Source organism: Anguilla anguilla, chromosome 2 (assembly GCF_013347855.1).
Source record: "Anguilla anguilla isolate fAngAng1 chromosome 2, fAngAng1.pri, whole genome shotgun sequence".
NCBI lineage: Eukaryota > Metazoa > Chordata > Actinopteri > Anguilliformes > Anguillidae > Anguilla > Anguilla anguilla.
The window spans coordinates 64,586,945-64,609,066 of record NC_049202.1 but is presented as its reverse complement, the minus strand read 5'-3'; the positions used below and the strand labels follow the sequence as shown (position 1 = coordinate 64,609,066).

The 22,122-nt window shown below is 46.2% G+C and overlaps 2 protein-coding genes across 2 annotated transcripts; both read left to right on the top strand.

The window, feature by feature from the left end:
* The first annotated feature begins 1,567 nt into the window (after nt 1-1,567).
* Nucleotides 1,568-18,194, top strand: zgc:92360 (uncharacterized protein LOC436988 homolog). The gene is made up of 11 exons (XM_035407139.1): nt 1,568-2,035; nt 7,695-7,825; nt 8,229-8,320; nt 11,015-11,097; nt 11,545-11,657; nt 12,874-13,020; nt 13,394-13,477; nt 13,649-13,711; nt 15,155-15,226; nt 16,014-16,245; nt 16,624-18,194. Exons 1-11 carry the CDS (start codon nt 1,945-1,947, stop codon nt 16,650-16,652), a joined length of 1,137 nt encoding a protein of 378 aa, XP_035263030.1. The 5' UTR covers nt 1,568-1,944; the 3' UTR covers nt 16,653-18,194.
* Nucleotides 18,195-19,938: 1,744 nt separating this feature from the next.
* LOC118221771 (urotensin-2 receptor) lies at nt 19,939-20,979 on the top strand. Its single transcript, XM_035407140.1, has one exon. The coding sequence runs from the start codon at nt 19,960-19,962 to the stop codon at nt 20,977-20,979; it is 1,020 nt and encodes a 339-aa protein (XP_035263031.1). The 5' UTR covers nt 19,939-19,959.
* The last annotated feature ends 1,143 nt before the right edge of the window (nt 20,980-22,122 follow it).

The following is a 22,122-nucleotide window of genomic DNA, read 5'->3' as shown; positions in this document are numbered from 1 at the left end:
TCTTGGGTACACTGCATGTAACCACACACATAGAGCAGACGATTGCACAGTTAACTTACATCACCTCTTCGGTTGGGTCTCAATTGGGTGCTGATTTTAAGGTGAAAACAAAAAAAAAGCAGAACCCGTGGCTCTCCAGGACCAGGGTAGGAGATGTTGCTCTAGTGTCAATGCAGGCCGGTGTAACTCAGTACCACGGACAGCTCACTTTACATTACATTACATTACAGGCATTTGGCTACGTACAACAAAGTGTATAACCATAACCAGGAACAAGTATGTCGAAAACCCTAGAGAGAAGTACTGTTCCAAGTGCAGGGAACAACCGCATAGTTCAACTTGGACCCGGAAGGGTCCAAGCAGTGGTTAAGACAAGTGAGTTAACTAAGTCACCTACGAAACAGCTACCTAGTTACAACCCTAAGCTTACAGTCAATTAAGAGATTACAGGGAGGTAGGGAGGGATGGGGAGAGGTGCAGCCTGAAGAGGTGAGTCTTCAGTCGTCGCTTGAAGTGGGTCGGTGTCTCAGCTGTTCTGACCTCCACGGGGAGGTCATTCCACCATCATGGGGCCAGAACAGACAGGAGACGTGTTCGGGAAGCGCAGGTGTGAAGAGGGGGAGGTGCCAGGCGTCCTGAGGTAGCAGAATGGAGGGGTCTGGCTGGCATGTAGGGTTTGAAGATCACTTGAAACCACAAAGCGTTAATAATAGTGACATTTCACCGACGAGAAGAACACGAGAGGGACAAACAGACAAATGAAACAAACGCCCCTGTTCATTTATGCTGCAGAGTGCATAGCTCAGAGAGAGACCGTGACCCCATCATTAAACGCTGCCGGCAGTTAACTCTATACAGGGAATAGTGCAACAGATGGCGAAACGCAGGCAGACCACTTTCATAAAACAGCCAGCATTTTTTGTCTGTTTCAGTTTCGCTTTTATGTCCTCCTGAGTGAATATCAAATCAACTTGCTTGTGTCTGAACGATTCCTCCACATCTGAAACATTATGAATAATATGAGCAAACAGGGTGAGCACACTCCCCACCTTTTTAGTTTTTACCTTGGTAAATTTCCACGTGACGTTGGGATCAATTGAAGTGTCTTAATCGGTGTCTTACTGACACCTAGCGTTAAAAACCAAAGGTACTACAGTACGTAGCTGACAGAGGTCGCATAAATCAGCTTACCGACACTGATTGACACTTCCAAGTAGGCATTTGTATTTTATATAAATACAAAAGTGCGCTACGTTATAAGAATTTACCTGGAGTCATTACATATTTGCAATGTAACATTGCATTAAGTATTAACAAGTAGGTATGTAAAAACTAGCAGCGATTGCACGGCTGTCAAGGACTATAAGTATATTATGATACGGCCATGAAATAGCCAAACTATTATTATAGACAATATATTAAATATTTACTAAATTAAAGCAAACGCTCTCATATATATAGGAGGGATTGGCCGCTGGGCCGCTGTTCCTTATTAGTCTACGCCGTACAGAAATATGCGGAACAGCATGTCAGAACAACACCAGTCCCTGACTTCCGAGTGCTTATCTTTCAAAAAACACACCCTCTAGAAAGGGAGCTCGGGGAGGCGGTAGCTTATATTGTGGCTGCTCATTACAGTTTTCGTACGCGACTCTCTTCCTAAACGTCAACGTGTGCAGCTGAAGGGAAGCAGGCTTTTTGCCGATAGCCTTAGCAGCGAAACTAAAACTTCTCCGTACGAAATCGAAAATAAAAAGTGTGGTAACTGAGAAGCGTGCCACTCCTCATACTTCGTTCAGATTTATCTACCTGTTGGGACCTGTCGGAAGTCTATTTCTCTTTTCAGCGGGGCCGAAGCGAGGTAGCTGGTCGAAACCAAAGAAGGTCGTGCGGCATTTAATTTGATGTGCTTTTTCACATTCACGGACTAACCTAGGGGTAGAAATGACCGCTGGCAACGAAAGGGCAGCTCGGGCTTTGAAAGAAATCCTTCAGAAGCCAGGTAACCGCGCCTGCGCTGACTGCGGAGCACCTGGTAAGTGGAGTAACTTTATATTACGTAGTCTACTCACTTCGGGAAAACTCGGTGGCGTGAAGTTGACTCTGGAGGTAACAGACAAGCACCGACACGTTTTGGTGGAAGCATACCTCTTTCAGAGCTCTACTGGTCCAGTTAGAGTGCAATGAGAACATGAAGTAACTAGGAAAATTGATATTTATTCGGTGTGGGGGCTCCCAAAGTTTTATTTATTTATTTGTTTATTCATTATTTAGTCAATAATCACCATTGTGGATTAAACAACATCAGTGCATATCTTAGCATTAGAACAGAAATAAATATATTGGTGTGGAAATTAAGTCAACAGGGGGAGAGTCACTTTAAATTGCCCTCCTGTTAGTTATCAGGGAAACTAGAAATGGCAGCTGTTACCAGGGTTGGTTCCATCACTTAAAGTAATTGTAATCAGTTGATATCTGTACAAACACATCCAGTATTCATCAACTTGACTATGTGGATGTATGTAGTTGCCAATAATTGAGGATGTACTTAAAGGGAAAAACTTTGAATCTATGGGCCTGAATGTCTTGTTACCACATAACTCCTCTGTGTGCCAATTTTAATGTTGAAAACTTTTAGAAGAAATATAATGAGCAAATGACATGATATCCTAGTGAATACTGGCTGTATTTCAAAGTCATTCTTTCACTTTTCCAAGGAAAGGAACTGGACTGAAATTATGTTCCAGAAGGCACTGAAATCGTGCTCGAATCATCAGCGTAAGCCTACGGATAGCTTAGGAAATATCATACGTTTGACTGAAACACGCTGTGCTCAGCATTAGTTTACTGTACCTTTAGGCTGAATTAGTTTCAGATTTAGGTGACATCACTTCACATATCTGCTTTATTTAAATTCCCAGTTTTGGAGGTTTAAGGTGGCTTATATCTCGGGCGGCTTACACAGTTGACTTTTTCTTACACAGGTATAAAGCTCAACGTTTACTGCAGTATGTCACAGGTTCTCTTATCAAGGGCACTTAAACCACCTGTATTTGCACTTTACCTGCCCGGCAAGCTCCTTGTTACAATCCCATTCATTCAAGCGCTTTAACAGGTCAGTGGCACACCTGAGGGTCTTTAAGTTTCAATGCAGTTTAGATACTTTTTATGTCCCCTTTGTCTTCAGCTCAGATGTTTGAAGTTAAAGTTTTACCGTCTGTGTAATTTGATTTTCACTGAAATGGACATTGGCGGGTGAATATTTTGTTGCTGTTCCGGTCCTTTGCTTCCTGTGGGATTGCCTTGCCCGTAACATGCAGGGACATCGCACGGGCTGCCGAGAGGAGTCATATTTCAAAATATGCTCTTTTTTTCCCCTTCTCTATTTGCATTCCTTCTCTCGCAGTAACTCCGTGTGCGTGAGACCTCAGCAAATCCCTGTTCCTGATTGGCTAACCTCAGACTTATTGGGATGGTCTGGTCTAAGTCTGTGTTCTGTTTCTCTGTTGAAGTGCGGTCCAGTAGATTAACTGCTGTCAGGCCTACGGGCCGAGCGGTTCAGTTCCAGCAACCTCACGCGAGTGAGTTAGAGAGAGCGGGCGTTGGGTCTGTCAGTCAAAGCCTGATCCCTATTGACTCTGATTAGACAGCAGACAAGGAAACTCCAGTGAAGCTGGGCCGGTGGGAGGGGACTTCTGCTTTTGTGTCTGTGTAGATGTGCTGGTGCAGTCAGGTTTATCTGCTATAAATACACGTGTTTCTCTCCCTGGAATATGTCTTAGCTTTCTTCCTGTTACATGAACACATGGGTGCACACACACGCACACACGCATACATGCGCACACACACACACGCGCGCACGCACACAAATACGCATGCACAAACGCACACACACGCACACATCTCATACACATGTGCACGCCGTGCATACTGTACACACAAACATAAAGACACGGAAGCAGAATCATGTGACCACAGCCAGCCGGTCGCTCTGCGCGGGATGTGTGAATGTTTGTGTGCAGTAGCGGATGTGAAACTAGCTAAAAGGCAGCGTGTAAGATACAGTGCTGTCCCCCTGATGACATGCACTCAGACAGTTATTTATATCACACTGAGCGATCACAGTGAGTACAAAAAACACTAATACTGCCATGTGGATACACACACAGTTCCCAAAGTTACACACACACACACAAATTCCCACAGAGTTCCCACGGTCCCAAAAACACACACACACACACACACAGTTACATACATGCATTGCACACACACACACACACACACACACACACACACAGGCATTCACATGAGTATATAAGTACACAGACATTTTACAGTACATGTCGTGTGCAAATGCAGCTCAGACACGTTGTTAGCATGTGAATGGGCGCTTTAAAATCTGACATCATCCCAGGAGCAAAAATCAGAGTATGATTTGTTTCCATGGCTGGGGACTAATCATATATTTCATTTTGCAGTTTCACCTGCCAGATTCAGGCATGTTTGGAGACCGACGATACGCCGATTCACACACACACACAAACTGTCATGTACACACACACAGACAGAAGAACATGAGAACACAACACACGCAGTCGAATGGATGCTAAAGCAATCGCACGTGTCCACTGTTGTTGTTGACGTGGCCTGACAGTTGAGGCCAGAAGCACACCTACTGAAAATTAGCCTGAGGCGGATGCCAGCATTGCTTGGCATCTAATCCATGGTGCAACCCACACTCTCCGTGGGCCAAGGGTTTCAGCGGTTAATGTGACACCATACTGTGTTTAGTGTCTGGGTGAATGTGATGCGTTACCGTGTGATTGCTGTCTGAGTGAATATGACACATCATAATGGTGCTGAATGTGACATCACCACAGAGTTATTGTCTCTCTTCCCACTGAAATCCCACTGGTTAAATTCCTGGCTGTACTGTGTAGCCTATATATGTTACTCCATTCAAGTATATGTAGTTTGGACACCAAGCTGATGGGCACCTGGTTGTCTGTTCCAATCCTAGGTTGGGCACTGTAATGCTTTACCTTCAAAAAAATTGCTAACCTGAAGATTGTTAATCTCTGTGTGTGCGCGTTAAGGCTGTCAAAAGTGCCATGAAATTGAGTTTGAATATTAGCTTTTGTAATTAGTTAGAGTTCGAATATATTCGATTATCATTTGCCTATAATTAAAAAAAAATAAGCTGCTTATTGTCAGGCGCGTGATGCACGTATTCACGTGACGCTCCCTCTAAACTGGTCTGCGCCTTATTTTCCACAAGCGGGCAGTAGAATAGAGGACATCAGTAACCTTTCATACTAGGTTAGTACATCTAGGGCCTCACTTATAAAACGTAATTTAGATCAACTGTGTGGCGCGTACGTAGAAAATCACGTCAAAGTAGTGATTTATAAAATTTCAACATGACTCGATTTGACCGTGGAAACGGCTGTGGCTTTACGTCAGGTCTTCACTTGACGGATGCACGCAAGTTCATTTTATAAATGAGCCCCCTGCAGTTTCTATAGCCTAATGCGCAAATGAAGAAAGCACGTTCCCGTGGATGTAATTTGCCACAGCTCGGAATTTGTTAATCACAATAATAGAGAAATTATTGTTTACAGGAATCCCTGTTTATTTCTTAACACAAAAACTATTCAAACAGCTAAGACATGTAGCCTAAAACAACATAAATTACTTACTCTGTTTAGTTTAACTTCTTTTATCATCCAGTTTTATCAAAATCTTCAGAACAGTAAGGAAACATAGCCTACCATGGGAACATTATTTAGCCTAAATTGTTAGCTGACCAGATCTGTTGAACGAAGTGAAAAAAAGAGACTGGTTCGCGAGGCTAGCTGACGTTAGGTGTCCATGGAGCTGAAAGTATCACCGGAGGTTATTGTCAAGGAAAACCAGACGATACACTTGCTCTGGGTCTAGAGCAGAACGTTTTTTGTTGACAGAGGAAGTAACGTTAGCACAGGAAATGAACTTTGCGTGCATGAACATGATTTGCAGCATGAAATTAAAGCCTGTATATTCATGTTAATTACAAAACGCGGGACCCACAACTAATATTCGAATGCTCAAATTTAGGTTCAAACTTAAAAAAGAAAAGATTTTCGAATATTTTTTGACAGCCCTAGTGTGCGTGTGTGTATGTAATTAAGCTATTTATGTTATGTACTGAATACATTTTTCTCTTCATAAAATTAATAAACACGGGTTTAAAAATAATGAATTAAATAAAAAGATTTATTCTTATCTCCACCTGTTGGTTAATTCATGTGGTCAGTTGCCATAACCAAGGCATGACGTCGTCATTTACATTCTCAACCACAGCAACAGTGTTTGCTACTCTATGGACATGAGGAACTGAGATATTTATGGTTAAAACAGAAAGAAAAGTCATTGTAAGCCATCTCCAAATCCAATGCATGGACGGAACACCTGTATGATGAGGTTGCAGTCCCTCTGAAGCCTATGGCTACAGGTGTTCTGCTTGGTTTGGCACAGTGCCAATCCACTTTTGTTCTTCCGTCTTGAGTGATTGAATGAAGGAATATATCTTTGTTCAAGATGAATATATTTATTGTTTTCCTTTCTTCCCAGTCATGTCCTTTAGCTGGGCAGCTAACTGGCGAAACGCTTCAATGTCACATGATTCTGTAACTTCTCAATGTTCTTTGGAAAGCTGTGAGTGTGGGGTGTGGGCTGGGCGTGGGATCAGAGTACACTGTTAACATGTTGACTGGTTGCCATGTATCCCTGCATCAGCATTCATACATTAGCGTCATTATTTTATTTTATTTTATTTAACCTTTATTTAACCAGGTTAGTCTCATTGAGATTAGAAATATCTTTTTCAAGAGATACCTGGCCAAGAAAGCAGCAGTCGATTGCAGACACAACAAAATTTCAACACTGACCAGACTGCTGAAATTAATAACAGCTGTTGCGCTGGAAAAGCTGAGATTCTCATAGGTGTAGGAACATTCCAAATGATTTTTAGTAACTTTCAATCCCTGTCTAATTTATTTTTCTTCCCTGTGACAGCGACATAAAAGCCAGCTTATTGACTTTTGTATTGACTTTTGGCAGCTAGCTTTAATTTAAAATGAACACTACTGAGATATACTGCAGCAGGAATCTTTTAGATGTGCGGAACTCTCCGGATGGATACCCAGTATTGTTAAGCACCACTGCCTTTTGAAAATGTCCTGTAGGGAAAAGGTATTATTATCATTATTTAGTTTTATTAGTATTATTATTTCCTGATAGGGAAAGTTATTATTTTATGTTTTTGGTTGAGCACTGAGGCCTAAAAGCAGGGTGTGAGGTTTTTAAAAAAATGTTTATCTACCCTTAGGTGTTGGCCATCGGTCTTCTTCTGTGGTTTTCACTGTGACAGTGGTGTGAGTTAAACTACAGTATTTGCGGCTGCCCGATACACTTTGGTATTCAGGTTCCTCCGTTTCCTCTGTAACTCAGTTCAAACCTCAGAGAGAAGGGTCTGCATAGTGGCCATTTTGATTGAAATATATTTACCCCTGCAATGAGTACGTCAATAACCACAGAGGGTTCCTCCTCTACCTCTGTCGCCACTGACGTAAAACTCATTTCAGCACACAGCTCTGTCTGTCTGTCTGTTTTTCAGTCTGTCTGACTTAAATGGCTGCTTCTTTTCCTTACAGACCCAGAATGGGGCTCGTGTTCCCTGGGAGTGTTCATCTGTTTGGGCTGCTCCGGAATTCACCGGAACCTTCCAGACCTCGGCAAGGTCAAGTCCCTCAGTCTCTCCCGCTGGGAGGACTCTGAGGTGCAGGTGAGCACAATCAATCTCGGAATCCAGCTCAAACTCAAGTCCAATAGCAAGCTCAAACTCCCAAGTGGCCCGAAACAGCGGATAGCTCTGTCGGTTGCTTTAGGTGTGGCCTCCACAGAACTCTGCTAGTCGCTACAGGTTGCTATAGCAGATCTGAATCTGAAGTCAGGTCTCTTTTTGACCTCAACACCTCCCCCCATGTTCTAGAGAGTTTGGTTATCGTCCAGCTCCATCAGTTAACACTACAGTGTGTTTGCAATTTGTGTGACTCGGGTAATTACAGTGCCCGCTATCATAAGCCTGTCTGAAATAACACCTTCTCAGCTGGCGTCCGGGCGCTGCCTATTCCGGTCTAACTTCTTTTTTCTGAAACACAGCTTTTCTCTGAATGTTCGTCTTTCAGTTCATGGCACAGAACGGAAACGAAGCGATGAAGGCAAAGTACGAGGCTGCAGTTCCAGTGTATTACTACAAGCCCACCCACAAGGACTGCCAGTAAGTCTCGATGGCACCTCCCTTTTCAGCTCTGGTTATATATATATATATATATGTGTATATATATATATATATGTATATATATATATATATATATATATATATATATGTATATAGAAGCCAGTGACCAGCCATGTGTTCAATATGTGAACTACTGTGTGTGGGTGTATGTATGTACATGGATGCCAATAAGCACTGTTTTATCATGTGTAAAAAAAGGTAATGGGCATATTCATAACACAGAATCTGCATATAATTGCTCAGTAATGGGCCCATTGCTTTATTTAATGTAAGGCTGATGTGTGGAATAGACTTGAGCCCTGTGTTGCCACCACTACCGATGACCTTCCCATGCTCTCGGTTGGGTGCCATGTTGCGATCTGCACGTATGACAGTGGCTGGAAAAAACAAAAAGGTTGAAAGTGCAGTTTCCCACAATACCGTGCAGCTGAAACAACTTTTCTCAGCAGCCAGCTGCTGATGTCATAGTTGTGTGTGTGTGTGTCTGTGTGTGTGCGTGTGAGAGAGAGAGAGAAAGAGAGAACAAGAGAGAACAGCCTTCAGTGAAATTGTTACTTGAGTGTGAACCTCTTTTCTGTAGTGTGGACTTTGAACTGGTTTACAGCTACACGCCCCACCTGTGCTGCTAACAAGCAACATGGCAGACTCCCATTGTCACACACTCAGTACAGTTCCCTCAGAACCTGTAATCTGAATGAGGAGCAGGAGAATAAAACAGGACTGAAAGCGTTCTCCTTCAATTATATGCTTTATAAAGCTATTTTTCCCCAGATTTTCCTCTTTTCCCTATTGTCTCTACGACCAGCTCCTCCCCTTTGAAACGTGTTTCCTTGTTGGCAGCCACTGTTATCCACTCCCTGGTCCGCTAGTTCAGCTTGCTTGTCGGTGGAAGGGCATTCAGATAGTAGGAATACTCCTAATTGACAAAATGGAGTCACTATTGGGCAAACAGGCAAGGTCGTCCCATTCGCTGAATCCTTCCCTCCATGGACAGCAGCTATGCGCCATCCTGAGGGGCTGCCAGCCGAAGGCGGTTGGCGCCTTATGGGGTTTGAGACCATGGAGCCCGTCCACGCGCTTTGAAGCTGGCTCAGCGGGATGAGTCACCCAGCAGCTGTCCTCAGTTGCATCCTCAATGATGCGTTAAACGCACTCCACCGCGTCAGGGTGCCCGCGTTTCAGATCTGCCCGTTCCCCGCGCCAAAGGAAGCTCGAAAAACCTTTGCGTTGCGCATCACATTAAATGAGATTATATTGATCCTGACTGGCACCCAAAACTTCAGAACTTTTATTTCAGGCCTCGGTAATCCTCTTCATCTTCAACGGACAATTTGTCTTCTCTTCTCTGCTGGTATTAAAGTATGAGAGTGGCCTTCCCACAGATCAATAGGCTGCCTGGCGCTCCTAATGAAAATTGCAAAGCAAAGCCAGTCCCCCTGTAATCAGTAACCATTAATTCTCATCAGCGTCCCCGGGCGGCAACCGTCGCCGTGCGGCCGGCGTGCCGCTTTCCTAACGGCTCTCTCGCGGCCAATCGGCGCTCCGAGGGGAACGGAGCCAAATGATTGCTCCACTTGACCTTCGTCGGGCCGACGGGAACGGGAGAAGGGGAAGGCTGTAAATAGCAGTAGCGGGCCGTACTTAGCGAATGCTAATAGCCACTCCAGCTCTCACAGTGGCTCTTTCGCATGTGCCCACCGCTCCCTAGCGCCTGACCGCCAAGCCGCCTCGCAATTAGGCCACCTTGCGACGGCGTGGAAACTGACGTGATCCAGCCACTAGCCCCCCCCCACCCCCCCCACTTCCCCCAAGTGTTCATGGAGAGCTCCTCTGATTGGCTACGAAGTCACCCTCTGCACGCTGCCGTCGACAACATGGCGTCGTGCTGCTCCCTGCCCAGCTCGTTTGTTTTTTATTTTTCTCCACACAGGGCTAATTAACAGCTGGCAGAACGTCCCGGGCGCTGCGGTCACCGTGTTTTCGGCCTCGGTGTGTGACCCCCGTGTTCAGCCGTTAACCATTTTTTAAAAAAGGGGAGCGGGGCAATCACTGCTGCTCCAAGCTCTGGCTGTAAGGCAGCTGCTGTCTGGCTGCTCTCTGACTCCAGAAGGCTTGTTCAGTGTTAACCCAGGAAGAGGTCCCTGCTTTACACACCCTGCATTACGCAGGAAGGGCTTACGAGGACGTTGACTCGCTTGCTGCAGACTCGCTCGACTTCATGTGTGCATGTGTTTCTGGACTAGATCTTATGGTTCTGTTCGTGAGATTTTCTGGTCCAGGTTTGATGACTGGTGTTTACTTGTCTCTGATTGGCTCCGAGGTGAGCTTCTGGTCCGGTTCAGTGTATCTGTGTGTGTTTCTGATCTGGTCTGATGGCTCTATGTGTGCGATTTAGGGATGGTCAAATAGCTCTATGTGTGCAATTGTGGCTGGGTGTGTGAGATTCTGCAATCGATTGATGACTGGTGTGATTTCATGGTTCTGTTTGTGCGATTGTGATCTCGTTGGTTGCTTATTTTTGTGTAATTGTGGTCTTGTTGGTTGGTTCTGTGTATGTGATTCTGGTCTAATTTCATGGCTTTTGTGGGTGTGATTCTGGTTTTATTGGTGTGTGTGTGTGTGTGTGTGTGTATGTCAGGTTTAATTACTATCTGTGGTGCTATGTCTGTGTAGGGTACTAAGAGAGCAGTGGATCAAAGCCAAGTATGAAAGGGAAGAGTTTATGGAGCCTGGGAAGAAGCTGACCTATGAGGAAGGTGAGTGTGGTAGAAAGGCTTCAGCTCCACCCTTCATCCACTGTTACAGGAAGGTCTTGTGGCTCATTTCATATGCTGTGTCCTTGGTACATAATGTACTTTATATGTCATTGTCTCTATGAGTTCCCTTTAATGTAACCAGTATATGTGTCGTATGCAGCTCGATGTTGCATTGCTGGTGAACGAGAGCGCTCTTTTGCATGCAGGCTTGTCAGTTCATTTGTCTGTTTTAAATCAAGCATCGATAGTGTGATGGTGTGGTTTTATGCAAATTTGTTTGCATGCGCTAGTGCCTTTAACAGTTTCGTTTCCATATGATGGTGAAATGATAAATCGTATTTTCAGTATCCGACAGAGGTTTCTTTCTTGTTTAGAGTCATTAGCCAGTTACGGTTCACCTTTGTCATGCTGCTCTGTGTCTGACTGCGTGTCGCTGTGGCAACGCAGGGACGAGGGACGGCATGCTGATGAAGAGAGGACGGGACAACGGGCAGTTTCTGAGCAGGAGGTTCGTCCTCAACGAGAGGGAGGGAACGCTGAAGTACTACACCAAGTACGACGTGAGTCTGTGGAGCGGCTACACAGCATTCGCATGGCTGCTAATGCTTCAGGAAGGACCTGGACCGGATGTGACTTATGGGGACACAATCATTGGGAGGGTGGCTTGATGTGCATACACACATATTCCCAATGATCTGGCCCATGATTCATAAACTATACCCCAAATTTTACTTCCTTCTTTTGTTTACTAATCTGTTTATCAATATAGGGGTTAGTGAACAATAACATGTATTAAAAGTTGGGGTATAGTTTATGAATCCTGGACTGGATGTGACTTATGAGGACACGGTCATTGAGTGGATGACTTGATAAGAGCATGTGTATGCTCCCACTGATCTGGCTCAAGATTCATAAACTATACCCCATATTTTACTAAATGTTATTGTTCACTAGCCCCTGCATTAATAAGTAGCTTCTATTGCTGAATGATAAGCACAATCGAAAGCACAGGCTAACTGTAAAATGAAGATGGAACATTTTGGAAAAAAGTACTTTGAAAGAGTACAGTAATACTTAAAGGCACCACAAAACAGCAGGATTCCTGAGAAACGCAACCACATTTTGCACAAAACATGTTCAGACTAGACTATAAAGCGCTGACCGAAACTCCCAGGACATTTCAACCGTAAGATGAAACCACTTATTTAAATCCCTGTGGTAATTCCCTGTAATAATTGTGTTAAGTCACTGTTTACTTGTGTGTAATGGCTGAATCCCACGACCACGGAATACAGTTTACTTGTAGGAGAGGGAATTGCTTAGTAATTCCTGATTGTGCAGTCGAAGCAAAACTTTTATATGTTGTTCAGTTTTGACTACATAAGCCTATAAAGTAGGTCACACTTAATGTTGCATCAGAATAACAGTTCATGAAATATTCAGGTGAAACTCCTTGAATTCAAGCTAGTTGCTGTAGAGGGCTGTGGCTAATTAATAGCAAGCAAATCCCTTGGTCTCACACTGACTGGATGCCAATATTCGATGGGGGTTCAACTATTGTTGCCAATTTTCGGAACACATATCTGCAAATGACACGTTTTGGAATGGGTCGTTTCACGTATCGGATTCCCATTCTGACTCGTCTGAATTGGCTTCTGTCTGTCTCTGAGCGCAAAACATAATCACCAGCCTGCCAGGAGGCCACGATTTACCTTTCAGACTAACTCTATACGCCGCTGTTTGCTGGTCTCTTGTTTCCCCTTTCCGCTCCACCAGGCCAAGGAGCCCAAAGCAGTGATCAAGGTGGACACCATAAACGCCAGCTTCCAGCCGGAGAAGATCGGAAACCCCAACGGCCTCCAGATCACCTACCTGAAGGACTACAACACCCGCAACATCTTCCTGTACCACGAAAGTGGCAAGGTACAGCCCCCTGGAGGCACAGGGACAACATTGTGCTGCATAAAACAAAAAATGAGTCAGTCTTATCAAGTACTTGAGCCTTACATTTTCCTCTTAAAATCTTACTTCTGTTACATTTTTGCTAAATTATACTAAATGAAAAAGGCTGCCAATGTGGTGAGGCGATTTGACTCATTTCAAGATTTACCAATGAGGTATGACAACTTCACTTGACAAGAAAAAAATAACTTAAGATAAAAAAAGAAAAAAAGAGTTTCAGTTTCATTACAAGATTAGAACGTTCCTTCAGACAGACGATTTTACAGTGTTGGTGACCTCACTCACCCTTATCCCTGCCTTACACATACCTGCCTGCTACCACTCTGCCCAATAGGAAATCGTGGACTGGTTCAACTCCATCCGAGCAGTTCAGCTCCACTACCTGGAAGTGGCTTTCCCGGGAGCGAGCAGCGTGGAGGTGAGCGCGCTGCGCCTTGCTATGCAACGAGGAACTTGTTTTTGCTTCGCTCGTTTGCTTGTTTGTTCGTTTTTGATTGAACAGCGCTCTATCTCGATTGGGCGCGAAAGCTTTTGATTGAATCCAGGAGAGAGTGGCGGTACGTGTCTTATGTGAACGTCTGTCCCGCAGCTGAAACCCAAACTGACCAGGAACTTTTTGAAGGAGGGTTACATGGAGAAGACAGGGCCAAGGGTAAGTGTCAGTGTGTTGTACAACTAGGCTGTTTTTTTTGCTCTAGCCTCTGAAACAATGGGTAATATTGGAAGATTTTCCAGCAATGTTAAAACCACATTCACTACGACTGCTCATGATTCTTTGTGCCCATGCTCCACGCTTCAAAAGTCCTGCTGTTCCCTTAGTGCTGACGATGTGAGTATTCACTTCACAGTGGATATGCTCAGACCTCGTCTTCCTCTGCTGATAAGACAAAGGAAAGACACAGCCTCTGTGTGCTCGAAAGATGCAGTCACCACTGCTGTTGAGTCACAGTCAAGAGTCAGACACAACTTCCTCCTGCATTTACATTTTTTCTCAAAGCCATCTTTAGTGATGTCGTCTCATATTGCAATGATTTGCATATTTTCTTCTCCCCCCCCCTTGAGTCAATGAAATCACACGACGGTGGTTGGTGAGGGAAACAGGTCGGCTTGGCGCTGTATTTCCCGGACCAGAATAATTGGCGTCTTCGTCAGCGCGGGCCGGTCTGTTTCGCGGAGACGCGCGGGCGAACCGCTCCAGAGCTGAACAATGCGGTCGTCACTCTTCGAGCGGCGTAGTTCCTGCGTGTCACTCACAGCCGGGGCAGCGAGGAGGCGGGCTCGCTAATTGAGTTGGTGGAGGAAAAAAAAAAACGTGTATCTTCAAAGACGACAGGCGCTCCGTCTGCGCCGAGCGCTCCACCTGGAGAGCGAATGCTTTAAACGAGTGTGTACGGGGAGATATCGCAGCGCAGGAGCTAAATAAAGACAGGAGAACAAAGGACTCCTGAGTCACATCAGGAGAGGGGCTTTTGTTCCGAAGTCCCGGAAGCGCCGCTCCTTCGGCAGATTGAGCCGCTTGCGTTTTGGGCCTCTCGGTCTCGTCAGAGTGAGGCGGGTGCTTGCGCAGATATGTCACCGGGACAGTCAGAGCAGAATGCGTCAGCCTACGCTGGCTGTCCTGCCATGTACTTGAGCGCTGCAGTGCCTAAGGAACTACGCGAGGTTATAGCTATTGATTCCCTAACCCTAACCCTAAACCTTACCCTAACCCTATCCTATCATGTACTTGAACGCTACAGTGCCTAAGGAACTGCGCAAGGTTATAGCTATTGATTCCCTAACCCTAAACCTTACCCTAACCCTATCCTATCATGTACTTGAGCGCTGCAGTGCCTAAGGAACTGCGCGAGGTTATAGCTATTGATTCCCTAACCCTAAACCTTACCCTAACCCTATCCTACCATGTACTTGAGCGCTGCAGTGCCTAAGGAACTGCGCGAGGTTATAGCTATTGATTCCCAGGTGAAGAACTACCATTGTACCCTTGTGCTCGGTGCTTATCCTGAAAAGTTAGCAAGACTTTGTCTGCTGTGCAGATATTTTGTGGAAACGTGTGGCGTAATATCACCGGTGCCTGTCTGTCCCTCTCTGGCAGCAAACGGAAGGCTTTAAGAAGCGATGGTTCACCCTGGACCACCGACGGCTGATGTACTACAAAGACCCCCTGGTATGACAGGTGCTCTGGCACTGGTGATTCGGGATGGGGGGGGGGGGGGGGGTGTATACATATATCAGCTGCTTGTTTTTCATTGATTTGCATATTTTAAGTGTGGCATTTATTATTATTATTATTATTATTATTATTATTATAATAAATAATAAATGTAACAGTAATTGCTAAGGTAAATATACTTGTGGTAGAATATGTAACCTGTTTGCCTGCTGTGATGAAAAAAATTGACTAGAAATTTTTACTTATCAGCAAACACAAGTGTGATGTTTGTGCTTTTTTGCCCATTCCTTACAACGGCCATTTGTTGGTTTTTACAAAGGCTTATTTAATGTGCGTGTGTGTGAAGAGAGTGGGGCAGGTAAAGACTTCAGTGGAGACGAGATGATTACACAGCGGGACACGATTCCTGCCATGTTCCCTCGGCTCGCATCATGAACTCAATTTGTTTGAAATAAATAAATGAAACAAACAACGGCGAGGTTTTAATTACGCACTGCTTATGGCGGCCGGATGGCGGCCCACGGTCGATTAGACGCGTCTGCTCAGCTGCCCGCCATTTCAGCCACGGTCAGAAAAATAAATAGGTGCACTGATAATTGGGACGGGTCATTTGCCGACGGAGCGCGGTGTGAGTTTCACTGTGTCGGTATGGGGGGGGGGGGGGGGGGGTGGATTTGAACCGGCAGTCCTTTGCGTGGAGGCTGCAGCTGTGCGTCTCTTTCGCTGAGCTGTGATGGCGGCTAGGCTCTCCTTTCTCACTGAGCTGCTGTGCTTTACCCAGGATGCCTTCGCCAAGGGCGAGGTGTTCCTGGGCCACAGGGACCACGGTTACAGCACCAACTCCGGCCTGCCCCAGAACACCCACTGCAATGGGGCGTGGCAGTACGGCATCACCATAGTGACGCCGGACCGCAGCTTCCTGTTCACCTGCGAGTCGGAGAGCGAGCAGAAGGAATGGCTGACTCACTTCAATTCCATCATCAGCACCGTGATGACCCCGCAAGAGTACTCCAGTGAGCACAGCCATGTCTTTGTGTTCGATTGTGTGTGCCTGTGTCTGTGTCTGCTACACTAGCACTGTGTGTGTGTGTGTGTGTGTGTGTGTGTTTGTGTTTTAAAAAGCAATCCTATGTGTCTGCGTATGCTGGAATGTACATACCTGTGTGTGCGTGTTGTAAAGTGTATGCGTATGTGTGTGTGTGTGTGTGTGTGCATGCATGTTGGAATGTTCATACCTGTGTGTATGCTGTAAAGTGCATGTGTGTGTTATGAATTGTGGGTGTGTGTGTATGTTGGAAAATGCATGAGTGTGTTATAAATTAAGTGTGTGTGTGTGTACAGCTTATTTCATTATTAAGTATCACTAATGAAACCATGCATGTTTTTTACAGTGGAGGCTCTGTTCAGGCACAAACACTGACGGATATGAACACTACAACACAGTCTGCTCCTATCCACCAGCGATAAACCCTTCAGTAACAAACTGGCCTTCCTCACTGTCTTAGCCTTCATCCCTGGCTAGCGAGAGACCGTCCAATCACAGCAGCCTGTGACACACGGGAGAAAAAACACAATTCAAGCAGCAGCAGAGGTTCTGGGTAATTGTGTGATCTAATTGAGCCTCTGCCTACCAATGACTACATTTCCCAGTGGGGTGCATGAGTTTATACGAACATTTGCAAACAATTGAACCATTCAAACTTTTGTCTTTTTTCATTTTGTTTTGTGTTTAGTTTTATTGCCAGCCTTTGTTCTGGGAATGTTTGCTGATAAAAAGAAAACAAATAATTTTGAATAGATGTGCAGGGCATTATACCAAATGTTGCAAAATCTTTTTTTTTTTTAATGAGTGCTTAATGTAAAATATTAACGGGTCACCTTGGTGAATGACGGTTCACCTTGGTGAATGACGGTTCACCTTGGTGAATGACGGTTCACCTCGGTGAATGACGGGTCACCTCGGTGGCTTTAACGTCTCCAAGTTGAGAATTGTAGTGCCTGTAAAACACCACTATCTCCCCTTCAGTCAGAATCAAGCTGTGTGAGGGAAAGGCCCACCATACCACCACTGTTTGTTACTCTTTGTGAAGGCTTGCTCTTCTCAGATCATTGTTTTCTTTCACTGTCGTCCCCAGGCCATTGAAATATGGACCCAGTGGAAATATTTTTTTTTTTTTAAAATATGTATATGACACTGTCAACAGGTCCCTACACTAAGTTTTTAATTTTATTTTTTATTTTTTGTAATTGATGTTCACTGAATGTTTTTATAAGTCAGTTTCAGCATATGGTGGTTTCCATGCCAGAAATGTGGATTGGGTCCATGTAGAACCTTGATTTTTAATAACTTTTTTGAGGATAAGAAAATAATAATAATAAATGGTCATACAAGAATACGTTTTCCCTCGTAAGGCTGACACCTGCTGGCTGACCTAGTGATGATTATTACACTTATGATTCTTATTTTTGTTATCATTTTATACATCAGTCCTGTGAAGTCCTGTTTGAGGCAATTCTTCGAAGAGGCAGATTCTCAGCTAGGATCAAGCTGCATTTGGATTCTGTGCACATATAGTGAAAAGTGCAGGTGATTGTTTGTATTAAATGGTTATAATGGCTGCAAAAGCCCTTGAACGCTTGACTGTAAGGTACTGCATCCTACACTGCCACCCAGTGGTAATATGCTCGGCATCAGTATATTAATACACCAATAATACACAAGACCCTATTCTACAAGACTTTCGGTTTGTCCTGATAGACATTTCGCAAGTTTTATGAACATTAAAATTAATCTTCTTTTGTAATCGTATTCATTCTTATATAGTAGTTTTATGATCCACAGGAGCCTGCATGCACTGTTAAAAGATGACGAATCCCGGATGAATTTCATAAGAACTTAATATCTGGGAATTGCCTCAGACTGTATTGTTAGTAATAAAACAGAAAAGTCATGCTACTGCAATTCTGTGTCCATTTTTTTTTTTTTTTTTTTTGAGATAGTGTTCCATGAATTAATCCCTTCCCTCACCCTGTCCTCTTTCGGTTACCTGTGAAAGAGTTATTTCGGTTACGGGTGCTGGTACCTAGCCGCGATGTCTTCCCCACCTTTGCAGCGGCTGTTCTTTGGCATGGATCGCCGGTGTGAGCGTAGGTCAGTGGAACAGAATGCTGTGAATCGCGCTGACTGCGCATCTCTGATTCTGTCTCAGCAAACTGCCAGCCCCTCTCCAGCGCAGCACGGCACAGCACGTTTTCACACGTCCTGTGCATGTGCTTGGCTGTGTTACAGTGTGCCTGTGTGTGCATGTGTGAGTGTGTGTGTGTGTGCGCGCACGTGTGGGTGTGTGTGTGTTTGTTTGTGTGTGTTTGTGCGAGTGGATTTGTTTGTCTATGTACCCAACAAATATGTGTGCCTATTCTTATTTTTGAGCAAGTAGGTACATGTGTGTCTTTAAATATAAATGGGGTTGTTTAAGTTTGTGCATTTGGCCATGTGCGTATAATGCGTTTGTGTGTGTGTGTGTGTGTTTGGTTATGTGCTGATTTGTAGATTAGCAAGAGGGAGGGGTGAACAGTCCATAAATGAACACTTAGTCAGGGCGTGCAAAACGGCACGGGGGTGTTCGGAGACGAAGCGGGCGAGCGAGCAGGCCGAATGCCTCGTAAATCCTGGGCGTCAAGTGAGGTGGCACCTACGTGAGAGGGGCGAGGAGAGGGGCGAGGAGAGGGGCGAGGAGAGGGCTGCGGGAGGCGAGGAAGGCAGCCAGACGGGCTCCTCGGCACCTCAGTCTCCGGACCTCAAAACCCTGGTGCGCCGCGCGGGAGAGAGCGCCGAACGACCCACGCCAGGCGGCACAGAGCCGCGGCGCAGACGGAGGAGGGAGAGAGAGAGAGAGAGGGAGAGAGAGAGAGAGAGAGAGAGAGAGAGAGAGAGAGAGAGAGGGGAGGAACGGCAGGAGCCGGACGGGAAGTCTCAGTTTGCTCGCTCGCCCGCCCGCAAGACGCTGGAGACGCGGTTCGGGAGGGACCCGGGACAGAACCTCCACCAGCCCGGCCTCCGCCTGCCCGCTGCCCCGTTTCCCGGCCGGAGCTCGGGCGCGGCGCGATGGCTTCGCGGACGAGCCGAGGGGCCGCGGAACGAGCGGCGAAGGAGACGCGGTAAGGACGGGACGCTCTTTCAGGGTTCTTTTCGGCTACCCCTGCCATACCGGCGACCGGGCGCCTGCGTCAGACAGGACGTGAATCTCGGACCCTCTGTAAAGCCATTTTTAATATCAGACGCGTGGGTGGGATTCTACCAACTGGAATCTGCCTGGCATCCGCGCCAGAGAAGGAGTCACTGAGGAGACACGGCCACATTAAACAAGAAACTGTGTGACCACTGCGCCAGGCAGCCTGGAGCTAAATGACTCCCACATTTGCATTCTCTCTCTGCCATACAGGGCGGCGAGAAACAGTGAACCCGAATATCAAATCTTCATGGGTTTACATGGCTTGTCAGCATTTCAGAAGTTAACTGTTCTCTCACTGTAATGTGTGACTGATGACCATCCGATGATCGGTTACCCTGAGAGTATTTCTATGACGGCCAAAATCTCCGTGAGGTTTGAAAAGACTTGGCTGGATTGATCCGGCATGGGCCAGTCTGTTCCCACGGCAGCACAGAGAAGGCAATTGAAATAGTTTTGTCTCCTTTAAAAATTAATTTAAAAAAATAAAAACCCATCATGAACCAGAGCTCCAACTCCTCGTCTCCGTCGGCGACGGGCAGCGCTGGCGGCGGTCTGTGGGTGACCTCGCTGCTGGGCGCTACGCTGCTCACCATGTGCGTTCTGGGCGTGACGGGAAACGTCTACACCCTGGCGATCACCAAGACGGCGGCGCTGCGGCGGACGGGCTCCATGTACATCTACATCCTCAACCTGGCGCTGGCCGACCTGCTCTACCTGTCCACCATCCCCTTCGTGGTGTGCACCTACTTCGCCCAGGACTGGCTGTTCGGCGAGGCGGGCTGCCGGGTGCTGCTCAGCCTGGACCTCCTCACCATGCACGCCAGCGTCTTCGTCCTGGGCGCCATGAGCCTGGAGCGCTACCGCGCCGTGGCCATGCCCTTCCGCGCCCGCCGCTCCTCCGCCCGCGGCCGCAAGCTGGTGGCCCTGGGCATCTGGGCCGCGGCGCTGGTGCTCACCCTGCCCATGATGGTGATGATCCGGCTGAAGGAGAGCAAGCCCAACGCGGCCGGCCTGACCAAGCGCATGTGCTTCCCCACCTGGACCCTGGAGGCCTTCAAGGCCTACCTGACGGTGCTCTTCTGCACCAGCGTGCTCTGCCCTGGCCTGGCCATGCTGGGGCTGTACGCCGGGCTGGCCAGGCGCTACTGCCAGGCGCAGGCCAGCCTGGGGGGCGGCGGCAGGACGGCCCGCCGGAGGGGTCTGAAGCAGCGGGTGGTGTCCATGATCTTCTGCATCGTCGTGGCCTACTGGGCCTGCTTCCTCCCGTTTTGGGCCTGGCAGCTGGTCCGCCTCTTCTCCCCGGACTCCCTGCGCTCCCTGTCCCCGGCCGCCCACACGTACGTCAACTTCTTTGTCACCTGCCTCACCTACGGGAACAGCTGCATCAACCCGCTGCTCTACACCCTGCTGACCCACAGCTACAAGGACTACCTGGCACAGAAGAGCCAGAACTCAGGATCCACCAGGGGAGACCCGGGGGGATCCGCAGGGGGCTCTGCCTTGCAGGACCTGTAGAGTGGACTCAACCCCCCCCCTCCCTCCCCCCCAAAAAAAAAAACACCACCATAGATTTTGAGGTGTAGCGCTGGTGCCTATACTTTGTTCTCTGTGCTGGAACTTCGCTGCAAATTCCAAAAACGTTAAAAAAAAATTTTTTTTAAACAGTGACCTGTCCTCTGGTCTTTTGACTTGATGATTCACGGACACAGCTGATGATTTCTGGCTAATAAGAGAAATGAAGAACTTTATTGAAGCTTTGTTTTTAAGTCTGTGCGTAACTTAAGGACAGGTATTGATTTTGTTTCAGTGCATAAGCCCTCTCATGTTAATGTGGTTTTTCTAATTGTTTTAGGAAGTGTTTTTGTATCTTTTTTGACACGTTTTTGAATTGGCATTTCACTGTATTCACCGCGTTGCACCTGCTTTCTGTTGGCTCGTTTGTTATTTGAGTTGCCATGGTGCTGAAGCCTTTTATCTCCTGTCTCACCTCTGCCTGTGTCTCCTCATCCGCGTATTTACCGAAGCGGTCAGAGGATATCCAAATCTTTACACGGCCCGGCTCCAGGAATAGCAGATCCACAGCGTCGTGCAACAAAAACCTTGTATCTCCTTTTTTTTGTAATTTCAGTCTTTTAACACACGTTGAGAATATACATCCGGCTCTGTGTACGTCAGAGAACTCGAAAACTAATAAAGTTGTTTCAGAAACCCAAACGATGAAACTATGATAAAACCATAAATTGGCAACGGGGAAATAGAATACGTTTTGTTTTTTGTTTGTTTGTTTTTTGGAGATGAATGGTTTTAATGCAATATGCACAAAAAATTTTTTTTTACTGAAAATTAATTTTGATTAGATTACCTGAGTGTTTATATATAGGCTCAATCCTTATTCCCTGTATCTTGGTACCCATTGGAACCTAAGGTAAAGGTGGGTACATATAAAATTAATCCTTCAAGTTTTTTTTCCCCCCAAAGAAACATGATCTCTGTGATTGATTTACGGAGTTTCCTGTGGCCCTGCCCAGTCAGCAATGAGCAATGAGTATTTATGCAGGAGTGTCAGAATGCAATAATGGACTGTCTGTGACTGGGTGTGCGTATCTACATGTGAAAACAATCCAATTTCACCCACCCAATATCATCCTGGGCACTGAT

What these genes read in the sequence shown, in the direction of transcription:
- LOC118221771 (XM_035407140.1), top strand. Translation starts at nt 19,960, where the DNA reads ATGAACCAGAGCTCCAACTCCTCGTCTCCGTCGGCGACGGGCAGCGCT.
- zgc:92360 (XM_035407139.1), top strand. Translation starts at nt 1,945, where the DNA reads ATGACCGCTGGCAACGAAAGGGCAGCTCGGGCTTTGAAAGAAATCCTT. An exon ending in GGGAGGACTCTGAGGTGCAG is followed by an intron (nt 7,826 to 8,228) that starts GTGAGCACAATC and finishes TTCGTCTTTCAG; the next exon opens with TTCATGGCACAGAACGGAAA. An exon ending in TGTACTACAAAGACCCCCTG is followed by an intron (nt 15,227 to 16,013) that starts GTATGACAGGTG and finishes TGCTTTACCCAG; the next exon opens with GATGCCTTCGCCAAGGGCGA.